The sequence below is a fragment of the Salvia miltiorrhiza genome, chromosome 2, assembly GCF_028751815.1.
Source record: "Salvia miltiorrhiza cultivar Shanhuang (shh) chromosome 2, IMPLAD_Smil_shh, whole genome shotgun sequence".
NCBI classification, from domain to species: Eukaryota; Viridiplantae; Streptophyta; class Magnoliopsida; order Lamiales; family Lamiaceae; genus Salvia; species Salvia miltiorrhiza.
Genome location: NC_080388.1, coordinates 68206918 through 68219412, shown reverse-complemented (window position 1 = coordinate 68219412; position 12495 = coordinate 68206918). Strand labels below are relative to the sequence as shown.

Below are 12495 nucleotides of genomic sequence, written 5' to 3'. Positions count from 1 at the left end.
AGTAAAAAATAAAAAGTGGTGGAGGTCATTCTTATTTTGTGAGAGGAATAGAATTAAAATAGAGATGATTAAATGTAAAAATGTAAAAAGTGGTGGAGCCCACTTTCTTATTTTAAAACTAGAATAACTCAAAAAGGAAACTATATATGACACTTGTTATGGGACGGAGGGAGTAATTGTTGATCGATATATGAATATCCTAAATGTAACTCGTTTGGAAAAAATTCCTATCATACATTATAGAAGCAATGATTGAGGTGTGGATTGGTCGTGCCAAATATTGAAGTTGTACTATATTCTTTCATGAGCATGCAAGGCCAAGGGATAAACCCACCCTTCCCTTATCCCTTTCTTCACAGCTAGAGGACTACATAATTTCCTTATCTCATCTGCCACCATATTGCGTCATTTTCCTCACACCGAGTGAAAGTAATTATTTTACCTCATGAAATGCACAATGAATTGGAGTAGCTTTATATCTTTATATCCATTACTGATTTTAGCATTTTCTGTTGATGAGGTGAGGTTTATTATCCACTCGATTTTTGTCTCTTTGCTTCCACCGTCAATACAATTTTGGTTTCTCACTTGTGTACTACCCTCAAATTTAATGTTTTATTATACTCGGTATAAAATGAAAATCAGTTACGATAATTTCAACCATAACTAGCATTTATTAAAGTAAGAAGTGAAATTAAAATTAAATCTAATTATGAAATAATCTACCTTATCAAGAATTATTAACTTAAAATTAGTAATAGATTTGATATCTTGCGTTATGAATTATTATGTTAATAGATTTCTATACGACATCTTTTCTTTATTTATGCACTTATTTTTTTAGTCTCTTTTTTTTAGATTTAGTTAGCGTGTGAACGACCGACTCATATATCACCACGTTCTTTTTTATGGGATTTGTATGAATGCTAAGATGTGCCAAAGCCCATTAAAAAACAAAATAAAAGAAACAGACCCCATTAGATCAAATACATTTAAACAATGATTGATTAAGACCAAAAAAACAAAAAACAAAGGAAAACAGTGTCTTAACGACTAAAAATTGCTTCTGCGTGCAAACACACGTTTAATAATAGGTTAAAAAAATCCGCATCGTGATATGATTTCCCAGTTTAAAATAAGCTTATAAGCACATGAATGATAGCCTCAATCAAATTCAGTCATAAAATATGTCACCATTTGCTACTAAAATAATTTTTCTGGAAACTCAAATCTGCGGAAGAGTTACAACCACCAATTGTGTTTACAATAATATACTAATATACAACGCACAATTATTGGTGTAAAAGGATTATGCTAAAACAGATGCTTTGCCAAACTAGTGATTTCTAATGGAAGGCATCTTCTTCAATGTATCAAAAACTTGCTTCCTCCGTGCTCGGACTCCTCAAGAAATATCGCAGACTGTTTGCAAGAACCTGCCGCGATTTTTGGGATCACAACGATGCATCATATCACAATCGACTCAAAACTAAAAAATCTTTGCTCATCAATAGACATACCTGCTGAAGAGGCTTAATGAGGGCTTTACCGTTGTAGCTTACATGAAATTTTGCCTTGGCCAGCAAGCCCTACAAGGGAAATCACATTTAATGCAAGCCACGGTGCTGTAAAGTTTAGAATAACCGATGTGAAATAGTTTGTATGAAACCCTCTTGTTACCTCAGTATCGAACTCCCCAGATTTAACAGTGATATTTATATCAGTGATGATCTTCACAAGATCCACCAGCAATCCTGGACGATCAGCTGTTTCTACACATAGCAAGCTGCAAGAATGTGTAATGGTGTTTCAAGGTTCGAACTTCTAACATGTTATTGTTCCAACAAGTTGGAGCATGTCAACTTGTGAGAAAAAGTAAGAGCTGAATTGGGAAGGGCACAGTGGTTTACCTTTGCTCGGGACCATCATCATAGACGTGGATATGCGTTGCAATATCCAGATCGATCTGCATTTAATGCATTATGGATTCAGTAACAAATCCATTTCGATCATTCCAGGCTTATCCTTATTGAAAAGTATTGCGTATTGATTCAGCATAATCAAGTGTCAACATAATATATGGTTGGAGGCGTGCACTAATTACCTGCTAAAGACGCGTACAACTGTTCGGCATGAGAAAAGGAAAGTTTCAGCTACTTGTTCAATCCAGATTTTATATGGTAAGGCGATGGTGATAGCTTGGATAAATGAAAATAATACGAACAATTTTGAGTTTGTTTGATCATGTGATCTTTCAGATACTTAATCCAATATATTGTCAATCTAATCTATCACCCAAAGTAAGCGCCCCGTAAAACTATAATATTTTAAGGCTGCGTTTGTTTTTTGTCCCTCTAAATGGAGGGATAACAAAAATTTGTGCCTTTAAATGTTTGTTTTCTTATCCCACATTTTACACAAACACCATTTTTCCTTCCTTATTTTCACTTCAAGGAGGGATAATATTATCCTTCCATTTTTGGTGTGATAATATTATCCCTCCTTGAAGTGAAAATAATGAAGGAAAAATGGTGTTAGTGTAAAATGTGGGATAAGAAAACAGACATTTAAAGGCACAATTTTTTATTATCCATTTAGAGGGATAAAAAGCAAACACACCCTAAGAGTAAAGAGGCTAATGGCCAAGCGAGATCCTCTAATGCAGCATTGTGCAACATATTCCATTGCATTTATAAATGATGGTCGTCAGTCAAGGAGTCTTACCATCTTCGTGAATTTACATAAACAAAATTTGGTAAGATTCCTTGACACATGGCAGAAGATGTTGCACAATGCTACATTAGAGGATCCACCTTGATGGCCAAGCGGGATCCTCTAATGCAGCATTGTACAACAACTTCTATTGCATTTATAGGTCTTAATCATTTTCTTGGATTTCCATAAACAAAATTTGGTAAGATTCCTTGACATGTGGCATCTCGAAACGCAATAGAAGATGTTACACAATGCTACAATAGAGGATCCGACTTGGCCAATGGCAGCTAATTTCGGATAATTGAACCTTGAAAAGTTCTATTCTATTCGACCATGAATTATAGCCTTACTTATTTTAATGTTTAAGGATAGTTATATAAAATATGAATCCTTTCTATCTAAAATTCTTTAAAATTAGAATAAATATTTAGTTATTTTATATACGTATATTATTTAAAATTCATAATTTTAACGTGCATCACGTGTAACATTAAGCTAGTTCACGTGTAAATCTCTAACTTTGTTAAGCATTCATGCAATTAGAGTACTATTACATATTTGTATGTATAGTGACGTAATCAAACTAAGCTGAGCTATGCGAAACCTTGAGCTTAGCGGCGTGCTTATTGTTTACAAGCTTATTAAAGTTTAAGATAAATTGGGAAATTTTTAAAGTTTAAAAGCTTATTCAAGCCTTGTTTACAACCCTAAATATATAGTTCTATTTAAGTATTGTACATGAAGATATTTGTTATAAGTTTTATAGCATACTTACCTATGATAGAAATTGAACTTAACATTATAAACTGGATACCCATATACACGATGAAAGGATCACTCCTTGAGGAATCTGTTTCTAACTAGACTGGTGGTCTGGCAGTTCAAAGAATGACCAATCCCATTGTAAAAAATATTAATACGATGATAGGCATCTGCTTTATCAACTCCCATCTCCATATAAGAAAAAGAGTATGTCTACAACTTCAGTGGTACAATGGCAGTTAGCCATATGTACGTCATCTAGTCCTTAGATGTTAAGATTACAGATTCATTCACACTATTCCATGCCTCTTTAATTGTGCATGCATGAGAGAGAGAGAGAGAGAGAGAAAGAGAGAGAGTTAATACCGTTTTCGGTGGTGTCACACCAAATGCAGCTCCCATCGCCAACTGAACGCTTGACTCCTGGAAAATTAGCTCAAGATCTTTAAGACACAGATAAAGTTGCTCAAGGAGGTGACTTGTAGAAAATTTTAAGAGTCCAAGAACTCTTGACTGAGTAATACCGGGTGATACTCAAGCAGATTGTTGATAATTGTCAAACGGATTGCCTCAAGCAGCTCCGGATCATCAACCTTTCTTCCAGTTGAGCTGAAACCCATGCAATAAAATAAAGAATTGTAGAATTAGCTTAATATGATTTACATGGTACTTTAAGCATATGGTTCTATAGGAAAATAAACGAATCAGGCATTACAGAGAAATCTACAAAGGTTAAAATGAGTAGTACGTGATAGATTTGCATAGTTTCTTCTAGTTTGGGTATTAGTTGGTCAAAGTCCATATTTCAAGATAGAATTGAAAAAATGGTGATAGTTTAGGATATATTTGACCATTTAGCCAATGACTTATCCATTTTAAAGCATTTTGGGAAAAAGTACATTACATATGACTTACGCTTTAGTAATAGCAAACTTGTTGTGTTTTCCGGAAGCATCTAGGTATACATTAGCCTTGACAACGTTCAGTCCAAGACTCTTAAGAGCATGCATCTGAAATGCAGTTACCAGAAATCAATAAATGATCACAGAAATTTCTATAAACTCACTTGGTTTGAGAAATCTAGAATCTTTCAGAACTCCAAAAGTCGAATATATATAGCCGAAAACTGGAATTAATTTGGAAACTTGAAGGTGAACATATCATACTGTATCGAGGAGAGCTCCAAGGCGATCCCCAAAGGTGATTTCAACAATGGTAGCATCTTCATCAGAATCTTGATCTATTATTACGATGGGGGTGGGAACTACATCTTCTGTCTCCTGAGAACTTCCACCCTGTTTCCTCAATTCCAACCAAACCATCAATTAGTGTTGTCATATACAGAAATAAGAAATTGATTTGAACTGGAGTATAACAGCACCAGTCTACATTCAATACCTCCACAGCAGTAGATGGTGACGCTTTTGGTATAAATGTACTCATGGAAGACGATAGGCTGACACAAAAGCACAAGTGCAGAATAACATATACAGTCGAGCATTGTATACTCAAACTAAAATACCTAACAAACAGTTTAGCCGGCATTCTCTTTCAAACAGAAGAAGACAGAACTCAGCAAATTGTGCTTCTATAGTTAATACAACATCAGCAAATGATGTACAGATCTCAAACATAATGACAGCATAGCATAAAATGACATGAACTATATAACCAATCACTGCTCAAAATCATTTCCGAGGGCATGAAGTTTATATGCTCCAATAGAAATCAGATTAATTCACTAGAGAAACACCATAAAATCTTGAGTGTGACTTAAGCACAAGTACAAAATAAACATAAGAAATAATTTCTAATAATTTCACCAGCATAAGCTCATTATTTCAGCTGGTACAATAAGCCCAACAATTGAAGATAGTCAAACCAAATTCTTTAGGGATCAGCAAACTCAAATCTTTTAAGGGCGTTAAATCTAATAGCACAGCTTCATACAAAATGATTATATTTCAACATCTGGAAAAACATTGCTCAAATTGAAAACACTTCAAAAGTAGAAAGGAAATACCTTTTCTTGGGATTAATGCATGACAACTGAAGTGGATCCAACCCAAAAGAGCACAAAAATGAAGATACCCTTGGATTAGATTGCTTCTCCATTGCCCTCAAATTGCTGTAAAGCCCAAAATTACTACAACTAGAAGCCATAGCTACAGCCATTTTCTATGCTGAGAAGCAAAAGGTGTCTGCAGCCCCACCAAAATAACCAGCAAAAGAAAAGATTCAATCTTGATTGAATCTTATATCTTTCCAATTAAAGGGAATTCTTGGTTGAGCAATGCTAGAGTGGAAGGTTGAAGAAAAGAAAGAAGTCGAAGGTGGATTTTTGGGGTTGGAAGAAAGTAGGTGTGTAATTTGTAGTTGTGGCTAATGTAGGACTTCTAGTAGTATCCGCCATAACTCATGAAACCAACACTCAACCTGTCTTTGTATAGAGAGGTTTTTGTCAGCGTGAACTTTAATTTTTTTTAATAATATTTGAATATTGCAATATTTTTCTGAGGAAGCAAAAAGATAAAGAATTTATGGGCGTGCTTGTTTTCTTTCCATTTCTTTTCTGGCTAAAAGCTTGGCCTCAGAAAATGAATCTATCCATTCGGGTGCGAAAAAAATCTGTGTGAAAATTTGCAGGTTGGGAAAAACAAGAGAGATGGGTGAATAGATGAGTTTTTTTTTTTATCTGGAAATAGACGTGAGTCTGTCTTCACCGTCCAAGCTCATCATTGATTCGTTCAGATATTTATACGAACATTACTGCTGTATGTTTAAATTTTTTTGGGTAAATATCATAAAAACCTATGAAGTATATCCGCTTTATCAAAAATACCCTGAAACTTTCAAAATGTTCTCTAAATCCTCAAACTATCAGATTTTTATCAAATATATCCCGCATTTATTTTCCGATCATCAAAGACGTGATGTGGCTCGCCGGATGCCACAATGTAATTTATATTTAGTTTTTTTAAAATGCAATGGCAAAAACGACGTCATTTCGTACCATATTATTTTAAAAAAATTCACACTGAAATTTAAAATTGACTCCTATCGTGTTTGAAATTCATGCTAATAACCTAGAATTAGGGATAAACGCGGTAGAATATGGTACGAAACGAAGTCGTTTTTTCCATGTCATTTAAAAAAATAGAATATAAATTACATTGTGGCATCCGGCGAGCCACATCACGTTTTTGGTAACCGAAAAATAAATGCAGGATATATTTGATAAAAACCTGATAGTTTGAGGGTTTAGAGAACATTTCGAAAGTTTCAGGGTATTTTTGATAAAATGGGTATAGTTCAGGGGTTTTCATGATATTTACCCAATTTTTTTAAATGGGACCAACTCAAGAGAATGATACCATACCAGCCCACGTGTATAATTTAACTTACGCTACTTTTCTTGTACTATTTTTTTTTGTTAATAAATCATGTATTTGGACGAGAACTTTCAGGAAAGACAAAAATTTCTGGGTAGGGATGTGTCGTGATAGTTATAGAAATGGTAATCATTCTCAAAAAAATTACTTCCTCCAATTTGTCCGATTACGAACCATACAAGTTTTAATAAAATTATTATTAATAGAAGAAGAGTTTCATTATAAATATTAGGATAAATATCAGTTTATGGCACATCGTTTAGGCGTTTTCTCAAATATATCCCACCCTAAGCATATTTACAAAACAATACCCATTATTTCATTTTTTTTTATTTGTGGCCCGCAAAAATAATCCGGCGATCGGTATTTGACGTGTCCGGCCAAGCGCCATGTTGGAAGTACACGTGGAATAAAAAAAGAAGAAGAAAAAAACTAGAAATGGAATCGGGAGCCACGCCATCTCTCTCCCTTGCTCTGCCCCGTCACCCCCCTCTCTATCTTTCTCCTTCCCTCTTCTCTCTTGCTCTTCCCTGCCTCCATCTTCGGAGAGGGCCGCCATCAGGAGCCATGCCGTGGCGCCTCCTGCTTCTCCTCCTACCCCGACTCAAAACACTCAAATGGCGCCTCCTGCTCCCGCCTCTTCTCTCAAAACCCCAGATCTCCTCCTACACCCGCTTCCCCCCGTTGAATCCGGCGACATCAACCAATAGGCTGTCACCGTCGTTTACAAAAACGCCTCCCTCTGTTTTTCGACAACCGCAGCGTAGATACAATCGCTACCCTCGTTCTGAACTCATCCCTCTCACCTCTTCTAGCCTGCTTCGGACGAAACGACGGCAGAGCCGCCACCGCCGAGCCCTAGGCTCCCAAATTCGGTCTTCTCCCTCTTACTGTGCCAGACAAACGACAACCGCAGCTACCCACATTCTCAAGTCAACATACAAGCTCGAATTTTCAAATTGAGCAGTGGTCTGGAGGTGTGTGGATGTGAAAGGCGTAGCTTGAGTGAAAGGGAGGATCATGGTTTTGGAGAGAAGAAGTGGTGATTGATGGAAAATTTTGAGTCAGGGTAGGAGGAGCAAGAGGCGCCACGGCATGGCTCCCGATGGCGACCCTCGCCGGAGATGGAGGCAGGGCAGAGCAAGGGAGAAGATGGAAGGAGAGAGATCGAGAGGGGGGTGATCACGGAGCAGAGCAAGGGGAAGATATGGTGGTTCCCGATTCTATTTTTAGTTTTTTTCTTTTTTTTTATTCCACGTGTACTTCCAATATGGCGCTTGGCCGGACATGTCAAATGCCGGGCGCCGGATTATTTTTGCGGGCCACAAATAAGAAAAAAATGAAACGATGGGTATTGTTTTGTAAATATGCTTAGGGTGAGATATATTTGAGAAAACGCTCAAACGATGAACCATAAAGTGATATTTACCCTAAATATAATTTTAAATTTAAGTATTATAAATTGAATATATGGTTATAAAATAGAATAAGAATCACATTAATGATTGATGATAAAGTTATGTGAACTTTAATATTTAATACCTATAAATAAAAAGTGATATTTTTTTTATGGATATACTGAGAAAAAAATTATAACATTTTTTTATGAATCGATAAATTAATTATTAAAAAGAATTTGGAAGATTTTTTTTACCTCGAATTAGATAAATGCAAAAATTTATCTCCAAACAAGGGCACCCGCACGAATTAATAGTTAATTAGAATCTTAATTCGAGGTCAATAATTTAGAATTCTAAGTTTATTAATCTTAAAGTTTATAATTTTTCATAGTCTTAAAATGAGCTTGATAAGTGTACGAGGGAGGAATACACATGTATTTGATAAAGGTAAATTGTCTCAAAATGAACAAAGTTTTGACGAATTTTAATTTTGCAAGGTGAAATTTAAAATAAAAATATAGTATTAAGTTTTATTTTATTTTTTATAATTTTTATCTAATTTAACATTCCTTCTAAATTAAAATAAAAAATGACACTCTCTCTGTCCCATAAAAATGTGTATGATTATTGGTGGCACGTGTTTTAATAAATATTAGATGAGTGTGTTATTAGTGGAAGAAGGATCCACTTTTATTAGTGGAAGAAATGATCTAGAAAAAGAAAAATAGGCACTCTTATGAGATGTATTAAAATAACAAAAAATGCACACTCTTATAAAACAGAGGGAGTACTACATTCTAACACAAGGAGTTCATAAATAATCATATCCATAACATCCTCTTAAAAAGATCAAAATGTTTAATGTAATTTCTTCATATTTTTTTAGTTCAAATAATCTATTGCGCAGTCTTTAAATTTCTTTATTTATTCATTCATGTAATTTATATAAAAAAAATGTTTAATGTATTAAATGAGAAACCTGATTCTGAAAAAAAAAAAAGATGAGAAACCTCTGATAAATCCTTTGACCCATTAACTATAAAAAAGTACCTAAAATCCATTGAACAGATCGAAATGACGGAGCCCAAAGCCCAACCTTTTTTTTTAAAGAATAAAAATCCAAGAATATGATATTAGGAAATAAAGAATTAAAGAACTACAGAAATGGCGAAGTCCTGCAAGGGTCTGGCTACGGAGCTCGTCAAATGCCTCAGCGAATCGGATTGCGTTAAGGTCTAATTCACAACAGTCGTTAGCAGTTGATTTAGCGTTGCAGACCATACAATAAAAATTTCCTGTGAAAAGTTTGAAATTTGATCCTATCTGTTGATGAATAAGTAGAAAATTAGTGTTGGATTGGCAGGTGAGTTTGAATAGACGGGACTAATTTTGGGATGAATCTTGTGTAGGTGGAAAACCGGCCATACAGAGAGTGTGCTAAAGAGAAAAGCCCTAATGTTTCGAGTGAGTGTGTGGGACTGAGGGAAACGTATTTCAACTGCAAGAGAGGACAGGCATGTATTCCCCCTCTCTCTCTCTCACACACCTTCATTATCTCAGTTAGTTGGTTTCCATGTTAATGTGGTTTTTTCATTTGAAATGGCAGAGGAATTGGGGGAGTTTAGATTTGTTTGCTGTGAACGAAGGCTGTTTTATTTAAGTCTAGTTGAGAATTAATTATACCTCTCTTCCCAGCTGTATGGTTTAAATGTGAAGATACACACAAATTTATTAGGCGTTCTTAAAAGAATTGAGCTCAGAAAAATTTAAGTAATATCATCTTTTGTTGCTTCAGTATCTATTGCAACATCTATTTGCACTGGTTTAGCAAAACTAAATTCAAATTAAGTACTCCTTAGACATTTCTTTATAAATAAGGACAAAAGCTCAATGTCCCTCCCTTCTAATGTAAAACTATTATGGAGATCACATATATGGTTTGGAGTAAATTGTCCAATCGCATGTTAAATATTTTGCACCAGTAAACATAAGGCTTATTTGTACTGATTAATATTGAGCTAGAGTCAGGACCTATATGCTTAAGAGCCTTGTTGTGCATAGAGGAATGCGGGTAGAGCGTAGTGGGAAGACATAGGTCTGGATATGGGGTCAAACATGGTAGAAAGGGGTGTAGATAGAGCACAATTAGAGATCAGGAGAGGGAACTGCCTATGCTTAATTGAGCTAGAAAAGAAGGGATGAATAAATTGTACTTTTAGAAGAGATTGTAGCATAAAATGAACTAAATAGCTTCCCAAGGATCACTAATTGTTCTTTTACAGAATGGATACTTATGCATTAAGTTGGCTTTTGATCAGACCAAGACAAACTATACAAATTCTTGGCTTTGTCATTCTTATGACTTGATGTTTTATGGTCATAGAAGCTAGGGAAGACAATAATCATTTCACACAGTATTTGCCTCTAATATCTGGAGCATAATTTTGTTTCTATATATTTATGGTATAATTCTGTTATCCCATTCTTATATGCTATTACGAGTCACTTCACTTCACTGTTCAAATTGATGAGGAGCTCATCTGCTTTGGATATTGTATACTGTTTGATTTGTTTCTATTTTTCTGGTGAATGAATGATCACACACGAGAGACAGACTCCTTGCCTGTTTTGGATGTCCTAGAGATTGCCACAAAATCAATGTTACTGAATTCTTTTGCCTAATTTTTGTATCCACCAATCAGCATGACTAGATAGTAGATAGTACAGTTGAATCTGGCAATTATTCTCACTTTGAAATAAAATATCTTGGTTCACTTCTTCAAATTGTTATAGGATAGTCATTGATTTCCCAGGGGTCCTCCTAAGTGCTTGTGTAAAGTTTTGTAATAAAAATTCTTTTTCTCCCCCTAAAAAAGTCTCTACTAGGTGATTTTTTTTCTTTTCTCAACATCTCCCACCTTTACATATATGTCGTCCTTACATAGTATATATGCTTGTGTATTTTCTAAGAAATATGTAAGTAGAAATGTCTCTAGAATTAGTTATGATCGATTGGACATCCTCTTTCTTTTTAATTCTGTTTTCAGTTTCAGGGCCTAATAACCAAATAGACAATCTCAACAAATGTGCTTCCTTTCTTCCTTCATGTTGATAATAATACACCTGTGTCAAAGTAAGTAAAGTTTTTACCATTTTATTCAGGTTGATATGAGAGCTCGAATTCGTGGAAACAAGGGTTATTAGCTATCATTGGATTTCACTTAATCATGTGAAACCCAGAGACATCACCGGAGAAGCAGTAATAGAACTCAAGGCTGAAGCCTAACCAACAGTAATCCTCCCTACATTAATCATAGAAAAAATGGATGAAGTGATCTTGCCTGCTGTATCTCCTTTTGTTTATCGAATTAATACTACTGAGACAGCAAGTTAGGATTTTTGTTGAAGAGCCTAGTTTTAATTGGCAATTGAAACTATCTCATGGGGTTGGGTTTCATCGTCTTCGTTTACTGTCAGGTACTGTAAGTTGATAATTTTTGTATCAGTGTCTTATCAAACATCCATTAAATAATTTTTTGGGACGGCCTACACCCCTGGGTCTCTCGACTATGGCAAAGGAGTAAATTTTGCAGTGTGGCTATTGTAAGTTGATCTCATTAGCATGCTATTGCTAGGGTCCAGCCTTGGAACGCTGGACGTGTGTTGTGCAACTTGTAACTGAGTTTAAAATGGTACTATGCCATATGCTTCTTTAGTATATTATGAATTCATATATGTAGGGGGCAGACAGAGGAGTCTGCACTTCTGAAAAGTTGAAACCGAAACAGACTCAGGCCGGCCGGTTCTGACCCTTTAACCGGCATTTTCCGCACCGGTTTGAAACCATCGATTCACGGCTTCAACCCGTGAACCATCGATTTTTTTTAACCTCTATTCTGAAATTATACAAGTTTCACGTTGAGTGTATTTGACAATGCTGTGAAATGCTAAATCTTTGCGGAAAAGAAATATGTGACACGCAGAATTTGGAATTCTTCTTTGCTAAAGATTATCATTTTACAAGGTTCGCACTTCGCACTAAATAAAGGGAGTAGATATTGGCGTGTTAAAGCTATTGGTGTGAGGGATAATTTATAGGTGAAGGACACTTCGATAGTTGAAACTGAAGATTAAATTTGGACAATCAAATTCAAAATTTGAGAAAGTTGGTTGTTTGAAGTTTGAACTGGAGGTTGGCCCCAAACCCCCGATTAAGATTTTTTTTT

At 35.3% G+C, this 12495-nt stretch overlaps 3 protein-coding genes across 5 annotated transcripts in view; 1 reads left to right on the top strand and 2 right to left on the bottom strand.

Annotated features, from left to right (window-relative positions):
* Positions 1 to 12495, bottom strand: part of LOC131008566 (uncharacterized) — a 590934-nt gene that overhangs the window by 543388 nt on the left and 35051 nt on the right. The gene's annotated exons all lie outside the window — the stretch shown is intronic.
* On the bottom strand, positions 1174 to 6233 carry LOC131008600 (ACT domain-containing protein ACR11). 2 transcript variants are annotated; one of them, XM_057935533.1, is made up of 10 exons: positions 5501 to 6233; positions 4876 to 4933; positions 4644 to 4772; positions 4393 to 4487; positions 4002 to 4086; positions 3844 to 3900; positions 1911 to 1966; positions 1681 to 1786; positions 1521 to 1589; positions 1174 to 1436 (listed from the first exon to the last, which is right to left on the bottom strand). In XM_057935533.1, the coding sequence occupies exons 1-10, from the start codon at positions 5650 to 5652 to the stop codon at positions 1374 to 1376; spliced, it is 870 nt and encodes a 289-aa protein (XP_057791516.1). In that variant the 5' UTR covers positions 5653 to 6233; the 3' UTR covers positions 1174 to 1373. The 2 variants fall into 2 exon arrangements, with proteins under 2 accessions (XP_057791516.1, XP_057791515.1); XM_057935532.1 differs by having other exon boundaries at positions 1174 to 1786; positions 5501 to 6201.
* LOC131008618 (uncharacterized) lies at positions 9318 to 11846 on the top strand. Of its 2 annotated transcripts, XM_057935557.1 has the most exons (3): positions 9318 to 9502; positions 9679 to 9783; positions 11432 to 11846. In XM_057935557.1, exons 1-3 carry the CDS (start codon positions 9434 to 9436, stop codon positions 11471 to 11473), a joined length of 216 nt encoding a protein of 71 aa, XP_057791540.1. In that variant the 5' UTR covers positions 9318 to 9433; the 3' UTR covers positions 11474 to 11846. The 2 variants fall into 2 exon arrangements, with proteins under 2 accessions (XP_057791540.1, XP_057791539.1); XM_057935556.1 differs by lacking the exon at positions 11432 to 11846 and having other exon boundaries at positions 9341 to 9502; positions 9679 to 10516.

Excerpts from the sequence above, each read along its gene's own strand:
- LOC131008600 (XM_057935532.1), bottom strand. The coding sequence starts at position 5,652 with ATGGCTGTAGCTATGGCTTCTAGTTGTAGTAATTTTGGGCTTTACAGC. Across the intron at positions 4,773-4,875 it reads CACCATCTACTGCTGTGGAG|GGTGGAAGTTCTCAGGAGAC; the intron begins GTATTGAATGTA and ends TTGAGGAAACAG. Across the intron at positions 1,967-3,843 it reads GTGTGACACCACCGAAAACG|ATCGATCTGGATATTGCAAC; the intron begins GTATTAACTCTC and ends CATTAAATGCAG.
- LOC131008618 (XM_057935556.1), top strand. The coding sequence starts at position 9,434 with ATGGCGAAGTCCTGCAAGGGTCTGGCTACGGAGCTCGTCAAATGCCTC. Across the intron at positions 9,503-9,678 it reads GCGAATCGGATTGCGTTAAG|GTGGAAAACCGGCCATACAG; the intron begins GTCTAATTCACA and ends AATCTTGTGTAG.